The sequence below is a fragment of the Nomia melanderi genome, chromosome 5 (genome assembly GCF_051020985.1).
Source record: "Nomia melanderi isolate GNS246 chromosome 5, iyNomMela1, whole genome shotgun sequence".
NCBI classification, from domain to species: domain Eukaryota; kingdom Metazoa; phylum Arthropoda; class Insecta; order Hymenoptera; family Halictidae; genus Nomia; species Nomia melanderi.
This window is the reverse complement of record NC_135003.1, coordinates 18,364,702-18,381,224: the sequence shown is the minus strand read 5'-3', so window position 1 is coordinate 18,381,224 and position 16,523 is coordinate 18,364,702. Positions and strand designations below refer to the sequence as shown.

The 16,523-nt window shown below is 56.5% G+C and overlaps 1 protein-coding gene across 1 annotated transcript in view; it reads left to right on the top strand.

Moving 5' to 3' along the window:
* Positions 1-15,743, top strand: part of sty (sprouty signaling antagonist) — a gene marked incomplete at its 5' end in the record, with an annotated part of 37,938 nt that extends 22,195 nt beyond the window's left edge. Inside the window, one exon of the mRNA XM_031971396.2 lies at positions 10,985-15,743. Coding sequence (XP_031827256.2) covers positions 10,985-12,957 — 1,973 coding nt within the window. The remainder of the gene's footprint in view (positions 1-10,984) is intronic.
* Positions 15,744-16,523: the final 780 nt, after the last annotated feature.

Genomic DNA, 16,523 nt, shown 5'->3' with positions numbered 1-16,523 from the left:
GTCGAACCCCGTTCCCCTCGAAATCGTGTTCCTTCGTTGGAAAACCGAGTCTCCCCGAGCAGCGCCAGCTGCGTCGAGTCGCTCGGAAGTCGACTCGAACAGTGAAGTCGCCGCTCGTGTTCGTTGCTCGTCGCTCGACGGACCCGTTCGAGGAGCGTGTAACAAGGGAAACGCGAAATTCAGCCCCCCAACTCTTTGAGACTCACGATTTTCGAGAGGAAAAGCCGAGCTGCATAGAATTCACCACGCAATTCGCTAACTTTAATCACGACAGTAACTTATTAACGCCTTTCCACTCGTATAGTTTTCACTTACTCACGTTTACCGTTAGTTCATAGCACCGCCAGGACGAAGAACTTTCAGTGGAATATTCAACTGTACGACTATGAGTGACTTTAACTTTTCGAGCGTTAAAGTATATCCCACCATGCTTGAAAAGCTAAGCAAAGGGCAAACCCCAAGAATTTTTGCGAACTTTGAATCAAGTCTTGGTCTTGTTTATTCGCTCACGAGCCGATAATCGTTGCTATTCTATTCCTAATAACGAAAGTTTCTCGTTCCATAGGGAAATAAAGCATTCGCAAGTCGGCGAACGCAAGTCGAACACGGTCATTCTCGTTCTCGCGGTGGAGATCGTTGCACGCGGATCGGGGTAATTGTCGAGTTGCTCGAGGACGATAAGCGGGCGTCGGTGCACGCAATTTTCAACGGCATATCGGCCGGTCGACGCGTTGTCGCGGCCGTTGCATCGAGGAAACATTGCGCTGCGATATTGCTGAGCAGAAACGCGACCCGATACCAGTCGTTTATCTATGCTATTTAGTTTTCGTGTGGCCGGCGCGGCGCGGCGCGGCGCGGCGCGAACACCGCGACCCGGAAGTGCGGCATTACGCAACTAGGATCTGCGTTGACACACGATCGGCCAGGCCCGCCACGCGGCTAGATAACGCTCGCCGCGATTTCGCTCGGCTCTCGTGTCCGCGTCGCGTTGCCTCCCTTAACCCTTCGGGAAACACGGGAACACCGAACTCAACTGAATCAAACCGGTCCGAAGCAATCACGTTTATGTAATACGACTAACGAAGATGTAATCGTTGAATCAGAATTCGCTTGCGTTTGATCTAAGCGAGCCTTGCCACGATTGTTGTTGACATTTTACGGCCGCCTATGAGCGACAACGGTATACCGAAAGCAAATGTTTCAAGGCTTAACACCTCGAGTATCGTCGCATACAGACACGCAACGCCAATCTCATTGGGAAACAGTTAGAAGCTAGGAATTTACTAGGAATCGCGGTATCAGTCGGTGTATCGGCGTTAATCAACCTGGCACGTTCCCTTGATCATTAACTTCACTGATTCTTTGCGTTGCTTGGGACCAGGAAGGCTCCAACACACTAACAGAATACTCGATATCATCCTAGAAGCTATTACACACACACAGGATTAACTATTGGTCTAATTAATCGCAAATAAGTCGACGTTTCGATGCCTCCTGATTTCTCTGAATGTTCACGAAACGAATAACGTTCAGGCGACAAAGTGCCCTCTTTACAGCTCCCGAATACCCCGTTCAATCATTCCAAAAGCGAAAACATTGATTTCCTCGATTCTTTTCCGGCCTGAATCGAACGTTCCTCCGAGCGAGACGAGTACACCCTGAATAAAACTCAGGGTAGAAAGTCCTCCGAGCAATCCCGAAGGGGGTTGGGTTCCCGAAGAATCGTGGGTGCCCGTGGTAGGTACGCCCCTGGCATATGTGTGTCGGCGGTGTCGGGGGAGGGGTGGCCGAGCGAGTGGGAGCGACGTGGCTAGTTGCGCGACTAAGTGAACGAACCAGAACGAGAAGGAAGCGGAGCGAGAGAGGACGAGGAAGGTTGGAGGAGGACGTCGTAGGAAAAGAGGCGAGCCGCAGCGCGGTGAACGAGGTGCGCGCACCCGGCTAGAGCGGGACGGGACTGGGTTCCCGTCGCGTCGGACGGAGACGCGCGATGCCGGAGAGAACGAGGAACAGGGGGCGGCAGAGAGACGAGTGGAAAGTGGCCGGGCAGAGAGAGAGGCGCTGAATGAACGTACGTACGCGGCGGAGCGAGAGAGAGACGGACGCAACGACGACGACGGTGAACGCGGCAGGTACGCGATAGAGGGGGGACGGAGGATCGAATGAATGAACGGTGCGCGACGAGGATAGAATTAATGAGTGGGATAAATATAGAAGCGTGTAACGCGGCAGAACGAGACGGCCCATCCCTTCCTCTCGTTCCGTTTTTCTATCCGTACCCTCCTCTCTCTCTCTTCTCTCTTTTCTCTCTCTCCGCTGTCTGTCGCTCGCTCTCTCTCTCTCTGGTTGTTCTCGGTTGAACGCTGGCTGAAGAGAGACTCGGCGAAGAGACGCGACTCGGAGTCGAGTCGACTCGACGACCGGGGCCTCCGCTCGTGATCGAACACCTCGACGAGAGTCGAGGCAGATGGGTAGATAGCTGGTGGGTAGGTAGGTAGGTACATAGGTAGTCGGCTAGCTGGGTAGGTAGGTAGATAGGTTTCTGGGTAGGTGCACCAAGACTAAACGAAATGGAACGAAAGGATTCATCGTAGTACGGCCGCGCGCATTTACGCGCACCGGGGCGACTGGCGCCGCTGAATCAACGATACACCCGTGAACACGCTACACCGACTCGCGTATCGATAGTGGAGTACGCTCGCCGCTCATTCAGTCGTGATTCCTCTCCGCCGGTTCGCTCTCTCTTTCTTCCCTTTCCCACCTTTCTCTTTATCACTCGCTCTCTCTCTCTCTCTCTCTCTCTCTCTCTCTCTCTGTTTCTCTCGGAGCTGATCCTCGTCGCTGCTCCTGCCGTCGAGCAGCGACGCGTAGGAAGTCGCCGTTTTTCCAGTTGGAACGCGATTACGGAATTGCGAGCCGCCTTTTACCGGGAACGTTCGCACGATCGGACGAGAAACGAGGAGAAAGAGCGATTCCGCTCGAGACCGGCGATCAACGGCGTCCGTTTCGCTGGGTTCTCCGTTTTTAACGCGCTGATTACTGCGCCGGTCCCGGAGGTTTCCGAGCTGCTCGGCAGGGATTGCGATACGTAAGATAATTGGATAATTCGACGCGGAGTCGCGAATATGCAGCGGCGATACCGCTCGTCTTTGTCGGGAAAGGATAACACGGGAAACTGGGATAACGCTGGAAATCCCCGCGACATGCCGACGCGTTAAACGGTACAGCGGCTCGAGCGCGACGCTCGGCGACGATCCCGCGCGACTTTCGCAGATTTTCCTTCCGTGCTAGAAACTCAGAGGCGGAACAGTGAAATCAGCTGTGAACCGCTTTCGGATCCGTCGCTGACTCCTCCGACGCGCACCTGTTACCGTCGCTGAGTCGCTGGCTCGGCATAACGCGAGCAGATGATCGATTACGATTAGCATCGGCCGACATTCGATCGGAACGATTGAAATTTCTATGCGCGACGCGTCGAATGACTCAGTTTCGAAGCTATCGGGTTCCCGTGACCTGACAACTGGTTTACGTAACGTTTTCTGGATCGGTTTCAATAGTGGCTGTCGTGGATCTGCGATTTTTTCGTTAATTAACTCTATGGAAGTTCGAGGATTACTTAATGTATTTTGGTTGTTGAACTATGAATCTTGGGAACGAGTTAAAAAACTATTTGATAAACGTGAAATATATTACAATCAGGATTGTCATGGTCGAGTAGCAATTTTGTAGTGAATTTTAGTCGAAATTTCATCCCGATACCTTCCGTGGTCGAAGAGTTGTAACAAAACGACCGGCATTTTTCCGATCCAGCCCACTGGTTGGCGCGTTGAATGAAAGATAGCGTGTCCGACGGGGACAAACTCGGCCGACGACCTTCGAATCGACATTAACGGAACATCTGTCGCGGTCGATCGGTCCGACACGTCCCGAATAATGGAACCGTCGTCCGCGCGGCAGGATCGCGTGGGCAGAGGAGCGCCGCCGATCGAATAAGCTCGCCGGATGGACGCGGGAGAGCCGGTTAATTAACGAGCCACGAAGATTCCCGCGGCTCGAGAATGGCATCGCTATTAAACGTTAACGGTACTCGTTCATTCTTCTATTTATCGCTAGCTGCGAGCGATTCGCGACGATCCAACGGAACCGACGCCGTTCGGAGCCGATCTTCTGAAAAACCTTTGTTCCCCGCCGCGGCGAAACTTCGAGTATCCAGTCGGTTTACGCCATCGACTTCCGTTCGATCTTTCACGCGTCAACGAATACTCCGTCCAGCCTCCATCGGCAGAGACTCCGTTTCGCGCTTCCAGCACCGGTACCTTCCGAGCGGAGACGCTCGACGGCTCGAAATCGCAAAGACTGGAATTCTTACGTTGAAATCCCCGTACCGGTGGCGAGGATCGGTGCTCGATCGCGAATTTCCCGGAGCGCGATGCGCGACGCGCGTGTCGCCGCCCCCGAAGCCGGCGACTCGGCGAGGAACGCGGAGGAATAGGCGGAGAGCGAGGGAGAGCTAGTCGGATAGAGAAAGAGCGAAAAAAAATGTGGAAAAAATGCGAACGCTAGGAGCGCGCCGGGTCTCCAGAGAGGCGTCCGAAGAGCGTCACTGTCGCCGCGACGACGCCGCCGGTGGTGTACACGGTGTGACGACATAGGTAATGTTTTCATTCAATCTAAAGCTTCAATGATAGCTTCCGCCCATTCATAAAAAGCTTCGTGTTGCGAACGAGTCGTTGGCCACGATATCGCCAGATGGCATACCGTGCACGGAACTCGACCGGCCCTCCGTCGTCTCCGTCCCTCGCGGGCGGCCGCCGGCTCGCACCCTCTCCGTCTTACCGCGGGCCGGTCCGGCCGCCCCTCCGCGCGCCCCGCCCGTTTCGCGGGCGCGCGCACACACACGCCAGTTTTTCTCCGCTCGTCCCCTCGCCCGGCCGTCGCCATTCATGGCTTCCTTCCCACCTTCTCTCTTCCTGCTTTCCCCTCCCTCCCCCACCGTTTCGTCCTACTGGCTCTCTCGGTCGTTCCCTTCCCATCCCCCGCGGTCGGTGCCGACACGTCGCCCTCCGCGCCCCCCGCGCCGTAGTTCCCCTCCCAGAATGAGTGTCGCGGCCCCCACCAGGCAGGCCGGCGACGCTCGCGGCCAATCGCGGCCGCGGCCGTCACCCCCACCGGCCGGCAGCCGGCTTTCCGGCTCGACCGGGTGACGGCGAGCTCGTTGTCAGTCGTTCGCCAGCAGCCGCCGCGCCTCTCTCGGGCTCTGTTGTTTGACGTTTCGCCGAGCGCACGCACGCCCGTCAACCCGATCCGATCCGAACCGATCCGGCTCGCCCCGAAACGCGACCGGACGCACGCACGCACGCACACACGCACGCACGCGCGCTCGCTCGCTCGTCTTCCATTCATCGTTCGGCCGCGTGTCTCTCGCAACCGTGCTTTCGGTCGTAGTTGAGCTGGCTGGTCCGACGAGTCTACGATACACACGCGTACGTCTCTCTCTCTCTTCCTCCGTTCGTCCTCTCCTCGTCCTCTCGTCCTCGTTTCTCACCCTCTTCCCGTCCGCTCGTGGTGGAGAACTCGCGAGCATCGACGAAACCAGAAGAGAAGAGGAGCAAAGCGGAGCGGAGTGGAGAGAAGAGCGGAGAGACACTCTATTCCCAGAGACGCTCCCCGCCCGCGCGCGCGCTCGCCGCTCTCTTTCTCTCTCCCTCTCGCCGACGTCGGAACGTGTTCCACCGCGTCGCTGGAGGGGAAGTCCCGTTGTCGGAGGCGCAGCGAGACGCACGATATCCGGCGGAAGTTGTACGGCGCGCGCGAGATGCGTGTAACGGCCTCGAGCGGACGTCCCCTCGCAGCCGCCGTCGGTGCCGTCGTCTGGTGGTGAGCCGCGCGTCACGGGTCCCGACGCGCCCGACCAGCTACAACACGCCGAACCGGCGAAAACGAGAGACACCCGGAGGGGGAGGATATCGTCCTGTCCCGATACCCGGAAACATTAGCGGACGGGAAATGAGCACGCCAGCGGGAGAACGAGACCGATGAGAGGGCCGCGCGCGAGAGACCACCGGCACCCGTCGTCCCCCCTGGAATTCGAGGAAGTCCGTAGATACGCGTCCGTTCCGTTCGTCCCGCGCGGCCGGACGGAGTCCCGGGACCGACGTGACCCATCGTCGAGCTCCCGCGAACCACCCGCGAGCGGATCCCGCGCGCCGCGCGCCCGCGTCCTCCGGGAAAACTGCAGACGCGCCTCCGGAGGATACCCTGGCCGGGACTGGGCCGAGACCGTCTTCTTTTCTGGATTTCAGCTGGTCCCATGAATTTTCAGTAAGTCCACCATCCGTCGCTTGCGCCGCGCGCTTCCGGTTTCTCGCGAATACCGGAACAGTGAAACAGTGCCGTGGAAGTACGGGGAGAAATCCCGTGTGATCGACGCGAGTCGCTCGGAAGACGATGCGAGAAGAGAAAATTAATGTTTCGGCTTCGGAAATGATTGTACAGCGTGTTCGGGAGTTGTACAAGGAAGGGTTTATCACCTAGAACGAGCGGAGAAACGAGTGAATCGATTAACTATCAAGAGTATCGTATGTTCCATTGAAATTCATCGAAATTGGGAAATATAAAAAAAGTCGGCTTAATCGCTAGGCATTCGTAGCTTAACGTTAGGCATCGAACTCGATAATTTCGCTGTATCTAATCATCCGGTGACCTAGAGGATTCCTGCACTGTTGTCCACTCGCGTGCGCTGTCGAACACGGCCGTACTCGGAGTGCTTATTGCAGTCGTCTTGGAAAACGTGCCGCGGCATTCCGTGTTCGAGCAACTCGTCCCTGAAGAGGTTAAACTGTTTACTATATCGCGGTTGAGGCCGCCGCGTATATTGCAAACGCAGAAGATCCGCAGTCCAGAGATAAGCTTCGCGAGATTAGCAATCGGGCCGAAACTGTAGCGTAATTGTGACGAGGATGTCTCACTGGGCGTATCTGCCTCACATTTCGTTGCGAAAAAGTGGACCGCCGTGATAACGACGCGGTCGCTCGCGGTTACTTTGGCATTTAAACAACTCGGAGATTCGTACCTCGATCTTACGGTTGCCTCGCCGTTATCGTCGGTTAACGCTCGTCACGAACGTGAAATACCGTAGCTCCTTCGAGAACTGTCGACGATAGCGTGATGCTCGAGCGTAGTCGCGGGGAAAACTCACGGGGCGAAGAGATTGATCGTAAAGTCACGGGAACGTCGCGTTCCGGAGAACCGTAGGCGACGATATCGCTGGTTCCGCGGCACCGGATAACTCGATCGAACGGAAACCACGCGCGCCGAGGAAGCACGTCCGGCCTTATCGCGCGCGTTTCCGCCGGGAATCAAAGCGTATCTCTACCGGAACGTCGCTTAAAAATTATTCCTCGTTCCTCGGGGGACGCAGTTTCGAAACGGTGTTGTTTCGTGCATCCATGGTCCGATCGTACAGGTTTCTGTGCTAAAATCATTAACTAAACTCCAGGTTTAGACACCTATGCAACTCGTTAATCGAATTTCTGAATAATTTGCATTCGCGTACGTGCAAAACGTGGCCTTTACGTTTCCTTCGATCGCGCGGTGCGCCGCCGACTCGACGAATTCTTATCCGCGCGCTAATTTGATCACGTATTCTAGCACGCTCGCGTTTCGCAGCGCGAGACAATCGGCCGTCGCGATTTCGGTGCACGGGAAAACAACGCGCTCCCCTTCATTGTCATTCCGCGCGCGACCAGACAATGAGGAACGCCGAACGAATGCGGAACGTGACCGTACGCGAAATATTGGACGGTATCGTCGCCGTCGCCGGCACGCGGATATTGCCAAACCGATCGTCGTGTCACAATTACGTGATTAGCAATCTTCCTCGGAATCTCCCCTCGTTTCGCGCGCGTCTACAGGCTGATTCACAAGTCGGTCGAGCGACTCGCTGTCCCCGACTATCGGCGGTCGCGAGCTCGCCGACTCGTTTCGAAACCGTTCGCCGCTGTAATCCTCGCGAAATCGATGCTCTTGGAAGACCTTCGATCTAGAAAATTCTTCGAAATCCACTATCCGGCTCGTAGACTCGGCTCCGGCTTCGTTAAAACCGTTTACATGGTAGGAAATTTGCTGCTCCGATGAGTACGCGTGCCTCGCGGCTCGGGCCAGCAGATTTTCAGGTCATCCGGCTGTTCCTAGCGACGTTTCGAGGCAGAAACGGAGCCGCGTGGCAAATCCGAGTCGCTGAGAGCTCGACTCGCCGCTTATCTTCCCTCGGCTACCCTGACAAAACGAACTGCACGCGCGAACGAGGCGCTTTCTTTCGTTTCTCTGTTATTTTCGATGGAAATTCGAATCTACTTTCTTCAACGCCCCATAAATCGAAATCGAAGGCTGGTGATCGTGAACCTACTTGAAAACAACCGTAACCCGCAAGGTAACCGATGCCGAATGAAACCGTTTAGTAGTGAAACTAGGCTGATAGTGGCGTAATGCAGGGATTGTAACGCGAAGAAATGAACAATCGTTCCTGCTTCTCTTTCTTAAAAATGTGTTGAGACAGTTGTTCTCATTGGTCCCGATGGACGCGGATTCGCTGGTGAATGGAGCCGTGTGTCGGTTGGCAGCGGAATAAGGAGGAATATCTAGGTCCGCGCGAGGATAGGCAGAGCGCAGGGAGATTCGGCGGGCGTGCACCGGCCGGAGAAGCTCGCGAACCGCTCCCCTTATCTACGCTCGGCCGTATACGGCCGCTAAAAGCTCTGACCTATGGCAGTCGGTCGCCGATAGGCCGCGCATTCCTCTCCGAGTGCACCCTCTGAATGGGCAGCCTGTTCGGCCACGAACACACCCGCGCCGCGTTCTCGCGTCCGCGAGCGAGAGCGCGCGCGTACCCGAGAGCCGCGGCTTGACATGTGTTCGAGCCCGCATACCATCGATCCTCGCCGACTCCGCGCATCATTTATCCCAGGATCATATCCAATCCGGGGGCGAACGGTTTCTTACAGGTCCGCGAAAGAAACGTTGCTTTTTCTCGCGATTCTCTGCGAGCGTCGACGCTTTAGGCGCAAACAGGCGGAAACATTGTTGTAAATTCGTGCAAACGATCGCGGTCGGGTGACATCGAGGCTCTAGGGGCTCGGTCGATCCTTACAGTCGTGTCGCGTGTACTTGACGTATGGTTTACTGTCAAATAACTGGTTACGGAGTGAAGGTAAACAAGTCAGGCGGCAAATGTCGCTCGCTGGAAACGGAAAGCGAAGGAAAAATTGGAAAACTGTTCGATCCGAGAACGTGGGAGTCGGTGTAAAGGTGACTGAACGAAAGGAGACGCGGAATGTTAAACGTCCAGGTTCGAAACAGCGTTGTCAAGATCAACGAGGCTACTCTAAATAACGGACGGTGAGCGACGATCGTTCGCCTCGGTCTCACGATTTCGTCGGCTAATCGGATGGCTCTCGAGAGTCCGTTGTGTCGTCCGCTCGGCGGTCGCAGCGTTCTAGACGGTGTAAATCAGCGGGTCTCGCTTCCTAAAGGGGGAAGATTGAATAGCAGAGCACAGGAAGTTAATGTATTCGGTTTCGTAAGCGTCGGGGCGCCGGCATCGTCGCACGATCCTGGTACCTACACAGCGGATGCGTGTAGGACGCGCGATCGGTCTTGTGCGAACGAACGTCGTTTCTTCCAGTTCTGTAGGCACTCGGAGAGTGGGTCGAGAGAGCCGGTGTTGAACGGATTACGAGCCAGATTTAATGTCATCGGGCTTACCTACGGTGCCGCGTTGCTCTCCAATTATTCCAGCGACGAGCGTTTCGACCGTTCGCGAGGCGAATCGGCTCGTTTCTCTTCTCCTCCGCCGCGCGTAGTTCTCGCGTATTTACATTGGCCGAGCGTTAACGTGTCTCGCAGTCCAACGTACTCCGAAACCGACCGAGCGAAACGAGACGTCGCAGTTTTCGAAGCGTCGAGTCGATCACGTTTACTATTAGACGTTCGTCCAAGATCCGAAGACGTCGCGAGAGGAACGAAAAGTTCCTAGCGGAAAGAATCCGGCGAGCATCGGCGGATAGGCGGAGAGGACGCGATTGGTCGCGGCCGAACAAAACGCTCGGTTCTTCCAGAACTGTGGGCGCTTCGAGTGGGCCGGTGACCACTGAATCAAGAAACCGCGGTGCACGGGCCGCGGTGCGCCCACTCGCATCGCGGTTCGCCCACGTAGCCAGACCGAACCTACCTCGAAGCCACGTAGGTAGCGAACCGCGCATTAGGCATCGTTCGTGGCTCGCGAAGGTGTGATCCGAATATCGCTTTTGAGTCTCCGAACCTCTCTCCGAGCGCTGGCGGTGGTTCTCTCTGGAACGGGACCGGCGCGCGGTCTAACGAATCGCGCCGTTTTGCTTGGACGAAGTTCACTTTCGAATAAACGAAAACCAACTGTGCCAATATCTTCCACGATAACCGCGCGTTGAAACCGTGAAACATTCGAACCCCGCGTTCTTTTGTCGAATGTTTAGAGACAGACGGTTAACCTTTAACGGATCGATGACATTTCCATACGCGCTGGTAATATTTAAAAGTTTGCCGAGCAGTATTTAAGCTCCCTGCAACGGAGATAGCATCTGGAACTGTGTGTCTTAGCTTTAGCAATTCAAATTCGCGAACCGTTGCGAAATTATACTGTCTTTGACAATGAAGCTCCACCTTTTCGACAGTTTAACATTTATTATTCGCTCGATCATTCTGGGCTACGGAGGTCCGATACCCGCTTTGTTCTATGTTTCGTTTGGTTATAAATAAACGTAGAAAAATTGTACTATTATTATTAAACTCTACATAGGACTCGAAGAGCCCTAACGCACCTGGACAAGTTCGCGACAGCTGGCGGAGCGTTAGGGACTAATTCATTCTCCGCGACACCAATACGATTTGATTTAAAAACGACTCGAATGGATGAGGAACACACGGCTAAAGTATCGTTTATGATTTTCAGGTGGGGATGAAGCGCGTGTCGCGAGGGCGAGAGGAAGCGGACGCGGAGCATTATCGAACACCATCCTCGCTAATGGAACGCCCTTGTCGAGAGTGCCACCACCTCGCGCGGGCTGGGCAGTGCGGATCAACGAGGCGACACTCACTACCCCGACTCAGTCAACGAATCGTCAGCAGCAGCAGCAGCAGCAGCAGCAGCAGCAGCAGCAACAGCATCAACAGCAGGATCAGCAGCATACGACAGGTCCTCCAGGTACACCGAGAGCCGTCGAACAATGGGCTAGCGAGCGGGCATCGTCGTCGTCGGCTTTGTTGGTTCGTGGTTCCACGTCACCATCGTCACCAGAAGCACCATCAGCGAGAAGAGCTGACACAGGATCGGCCGGCAGAGTGCCCCCGTCGCCGAGTCGAATCGGAGGAGCAGCCCCGCCAGCGTCAGCGTCGCCGGGAGCGAATCGAAAAGGAGAAGAAAGGGAAAGAGGACCAGCAGGAGTGGTCGCCGCCGGTGTCCGTTTCCCGAATCATTGGCAGGAGGAGGAAGAGCTGGAGGCGAAGAAGAAGGAGGAGCACCGGAACCAGCATCCCGTGGACGCAGCGGCTTGCTACCAAGCCGAGCATCTCGGGCTGAGACCCGGTCGGCCGATGTCGCAGAACAATGCGATCCCGCCGCTCTCGCGGCCACCCTCCTCGCAAGCAACCAGCGGAATCGGCCTCGACGCGAGCGGCACCGACGCCGCGAACACCGACGACGGAGACGCGCATTCCTCGACCGTCCGACCGGTCCAGGTCGTCCGACCGGTGCAGGTCGTCCAGCCGATCCGCGTGCACGACCACAACCGGCCGTTCCCGCCGCCGCGGGTGCCACCGTCCGGCACCGCCGCGACGACCGTCGTCCCCAACGTCTCGTCGACCCCTCCGAACCCCAGGATCGTCCCGGTCACCGCGCCCCTCAGCCCCCTCTCGAGTACCTTCCGCAGCAGGCCCCGGCCCGTGGACGCGCCGAGCGACTCGGCGGCCAGCCCCAGAGGGGGCCTGCTGTCGGGCACCGCGGCCGACACGCCGCCCAGGAGTCCCATCGGCGAGGTCAGCCTGACCGTGCCCCGTCCGGACGGCGAGCGGACCATCAACGAGTACGTGGAGGCGCCGTTCAAGCACTGCTGCCTGAACCAGGAGCGCCGGCTGGACGACGAGAAGCGGCTGGCCACCGAATGCCCGAAGATCGAGAGGCGGCAGCAACGGCAGAAGGGCGCGACCGATGGATCGACGGTGGCCGGCACCCACCATCGACTGCACGCGGCCAGGAGCCGGCAAGCGTTTCGCGCCGGCTCGAACGGGGCCGGGGCGAACGCGGCCGCGTCCACCGCGACCACCGGCTCGGCCGTGTCGAACGCGGTCACCAAGCAGCCCGTCTCGTTCACCAAGGAGCCGGCCAACAGCCTCGCCTCCAGGACCTACGACCCGGCCGGCCTGTCGATCATGTGCAATTTCTGCGGCAGATGCCGGTGCGAGTCGTGCCGCGAGCCGCCCCCGTTGCCCAGCAAGTGGCTGTGCGACAACAAGTGCTTCTGCTCCGCGGACACTGTCCTCGACTACGCGTCATGCCTGTGCTGCGTGAAGGGCCTGTTCTACCACTGCATGGACGGCAGCGGGCCGGGCGGCATCGACGGCGAGGCGGCCGGCAGCTGCGCGGACGAGCCGTGCTCCTGCACCGGCAACAAGAAGGCCTCCAGGTGGGCCTGCCTCGGCGCCCTCACCCTCCTGATGCCCTGCCTGCTCTGCTACTGGCCGTTCAAGGGCTGCGTCAGCCTCTGCGAGCTCTGCTACGCCCGGCACGCCGCGCAGGGGTGCAGGTGCAACCCCAACAACCCCGGGAACCCGGCGAACCCCGGCAGGCACCATCCGATCGCGAACGACATCGGCGACTCGAGGGACCCGGAGAAGAGGCTGCTCGACCCGGTCACCCCGGAACTCTGAACGGACCCCGAGCTACACTCTAGTCTCGTCCGCGGGGGGTGCCGGGCTCGAGCGGCCCGGGCGATCGCAACACACACACGCACACGCGCGTACACACATACACACACACACACACACACACAGAGGAACATTCACACTCGAACACATACACGGGAGCAAAGTGGATCAATCGCATCAAGTACAAGCAAGTTGCATTTAAGTCGAGAGAGAGAGACAAACGGTTTTATTACGTGCGTTGAGGCTCGGACGAGTTCGCGCGTCCGACGAGCGTCGCGAGTGTTTTCATTATTTATTATTCTCTTCCATGCGCGCGGACGCGCGCGAATGAGAGGGAGACGGGTTGCGTGGGTGTGTGCGTGCGTGCGTCTGTCTGTCTGTCTGTCTGTCTGTCTGTCTGTCGGTATGTATGTACGCGTGTCTGTCCGTATGTCCGTCTGTATGGTTGTCTGTCTGCGTGCGTCTCGAGGGAAAGGGGTGTGCGTGGTGATCGAGAGCTTGGAGTTTGCCGGATGGCCGAACAGCGAATGGAGGGAGAGGGCGAGAAAGAGGTTGACGAAAGGTACGCGAGCGTGCGTATTACGCAGAGACATACCACTTACGTATAGATAGGTCTGTACACGATTAAATATATAAATAGTCCGCGCACACACACACGGAGGACGAGAGAGAGAGCGGATCCTCGAGCGTAGGAGGAGAGAAAAAGAGCGAGAGCGCGAGGGAACGATGGTAAATAGGAGAAACGCTAAAGTATATTAAACACGAGCACGTATGTATACGAATACGCGCGTATAAATGCGTGTGTGCGTCTTGTACGGTGTGTCCGCGTTACCGTTGCCCGTCGCAACGTCGCTCGTGAATGGGCGCCGGCGAGACAGGAAAACAGAAGAGGAAGAATCCCCGCCATTTTCCGCAACGAATCCGCGCTCTCGAAATTGTTCCACCAAGCGGCGGCCGATCGGTCTCGTTCCGATCCCCGGCTCTTCGAACGCTTCCTTTTGCGGCCGGTCGAAGCGCAGATTTTATACATTTTGTAACACGTTTTCGATCCTTCGAAGCTCGGCGCTGGAGAATATCCGAGACGCGTCCTTCGACGATTGTATCCAAGCGAACGCGTCGACGGTCGCGCGGCGGCCCGCGGAAGCGCCGCGTTCGGTCTGCTCGGGGAGCAGAATCCCGACCGGTCGAAGCGCCAGCGAAATCGGTTAATTTATTCGCCCGAGAAACGACGAAATCGCGCGAGCAATCTTCCTGTTCCGGTTTCCCCCGGTCCGACCGATCGCGTACCGAGCGCCGCGAGAGAGGATCGTCGAAGCCGGTCGCCGTCACGGCGGCGGCGGCCGATGGCCGCGACGGCAACGCGAACACCCTGTACACGCGTAGATCTATAGACATGTACATTGTATATTACATTTGTATAAAGAGGAAACTTTTCTACGGTTAATTTATTCATGGCTGCGTCGCCGAGTAAAATAGAATATTCGCGTGTAGCGTATGGGCGAGGATGTTTGATCGAAGCAGGAGCCAAGCGAGAGGACGGGGGAGAGAGAGAGTGAGAGAGAGAGAGAGAGAGGGCTGACGTTGAATCGGTCGATCGCGGCGAGTCCGATTCGATTCGAATCGTTCGAAGAACCGCGCGCGCGGCCCGATGCACGGGAGGGAGGCGCGAGAATCTCGAATCGAGAACCGGGGAAAGAGGAAGAAGAAGATCGCCGGCGAAAGGAGGAGCGAGACCGAAGGAAGTCCGGACCGTGGCGGCGGCGGGGAGGGGGGGCGGGTGTATCGCGGATGCCGAGGGAGTAGAGGAGTGACAGGAGAGAGGATGCTCTGAAAAGAAGCATTGTCCGTGTTTCCGAGCGTTTTCCTCCGGTCCCGATCCACGGGATACACGACGAGAGACGCTTCTCGCGCGACGAGATACGGATCCGAAGCGTTGGCAGAATTCGTTGCGGATCCGCTAACGCGACGAGCTCGTGTCTCGCCGAGCGAGAGGGACACGTTACCGTAACCAGAACAGAAACCCAATTTCAGGAACGTCTAGGGACCATCTTTGATATCTCAGAAATTTTCACCGTTCGAAGAAGGAAAGTTTAAGCTTGCGATCCTCCGGAGAGCTCGTCGGGTATTCCACGGGTAGAGTATCTTCCTCTTCGTTTCGCTCCGACCGTTTCCCTCTGTACCGTCTCCGATGCGCTCAAGGAGCGAGCGGATCGAGAGACGACAGCTGACTCTCCGAACGCGCGCTTCCCTCGATAATGTTCGTCAAGTGGTTCCGTGTCAGTGTCTGTCAAGCGGGGACTACTTCGCATCGTCGCCTCCAAGCGCAACGCGCCGCTCGAGAGTATTCGATCGCTTCGCGTCCGGCGAGGAGCACGCGAAAGGACGTTCGAACGTTGGCAAGGTTAGGTCGAAGAGGATCTCGCGGAACGAGGGAACGCCGCGAGCTTCGCGCTCCCGTTCTTTCGTGCCGCGAGCAGCGCGCGAGCGAGCAAGTATTTTCGAGCGGCGACGTTCTCGCGGCAGTTTGAAAATCGACGCGCCTCCGTTCTCGAGCGGATCGAGAAAACGAGCGAGCGAGCGAGCTACCGGTAGCGATGTTTCCTGTGGACGCGCGGCGTTAAGCCGCGTCCCTACTTCCGCGGCGTGAATCCGTTCGACTCGGAGATATGGGGTGAATGTAAATAGCGTATCCCGTGACTGGTGCGGGGTAACAAGTAATTCTGGTCAAACATCTTGGATTATATATGCTGTACAGAGAAATGTTTCAAATAAAATGTTATTTCCTTGTAGACGCGGTGAACCTTGTACGGCGTTCCATTGACCCTTGAACGGTGAGGTGGCGGGGGGATTCCGCTTTCGATTTCGAAGGGACGGCGATTTTATTTATTTTCCATTCGAACGTCGAATCTCGAATTGAACGAAAAAAAAATGCCGAGTTTCTCTCTGCCTCCGGGCGAGAAACTGAACAAACGACGAGATACGTGAGCTCGGGAAAGGGAATGAAATTTTCGGGAACGTCGGGGACTGCCTCACCAGTTGACCCTTTTGGTACGATCGTCGAGTATAGCTGACAGCCACCAAACGTGCCCGATACACGGCGGAACGTCGACTTTAGCCGACAGGCGCGACGCGATCGTTGTATCCCGCTTTTGGCCGATTGTATTCAAACCAAATACGCGTTCTTGCTCGACAACCTTTTGTTTCTACTGTGTCATCGATCTACTACTTCATTTCCGTTTGTACATAATAGTAATAATAATAACAACAATGATGATGGCGATGAGGATGGTGATGAGGATGAGGATGAGGATGATGATGATGATGATGATGATGATGATGATGATGATGGTGGTGATGATGATGATGATGATGATGATGGTGGTGATGATGGCGATGATGATGATGATGATATGGTGATGATGATGAGATGGTGATGATTATGACGATGATGATTATGATTATGATTATGATGGTGATGATGATAATAATAATATTAATAATAATAATACAACCACGAGGAAGAGATTCATTTAAATCAAACATTTATCGCATCCTTCGTAAAGTCCGAG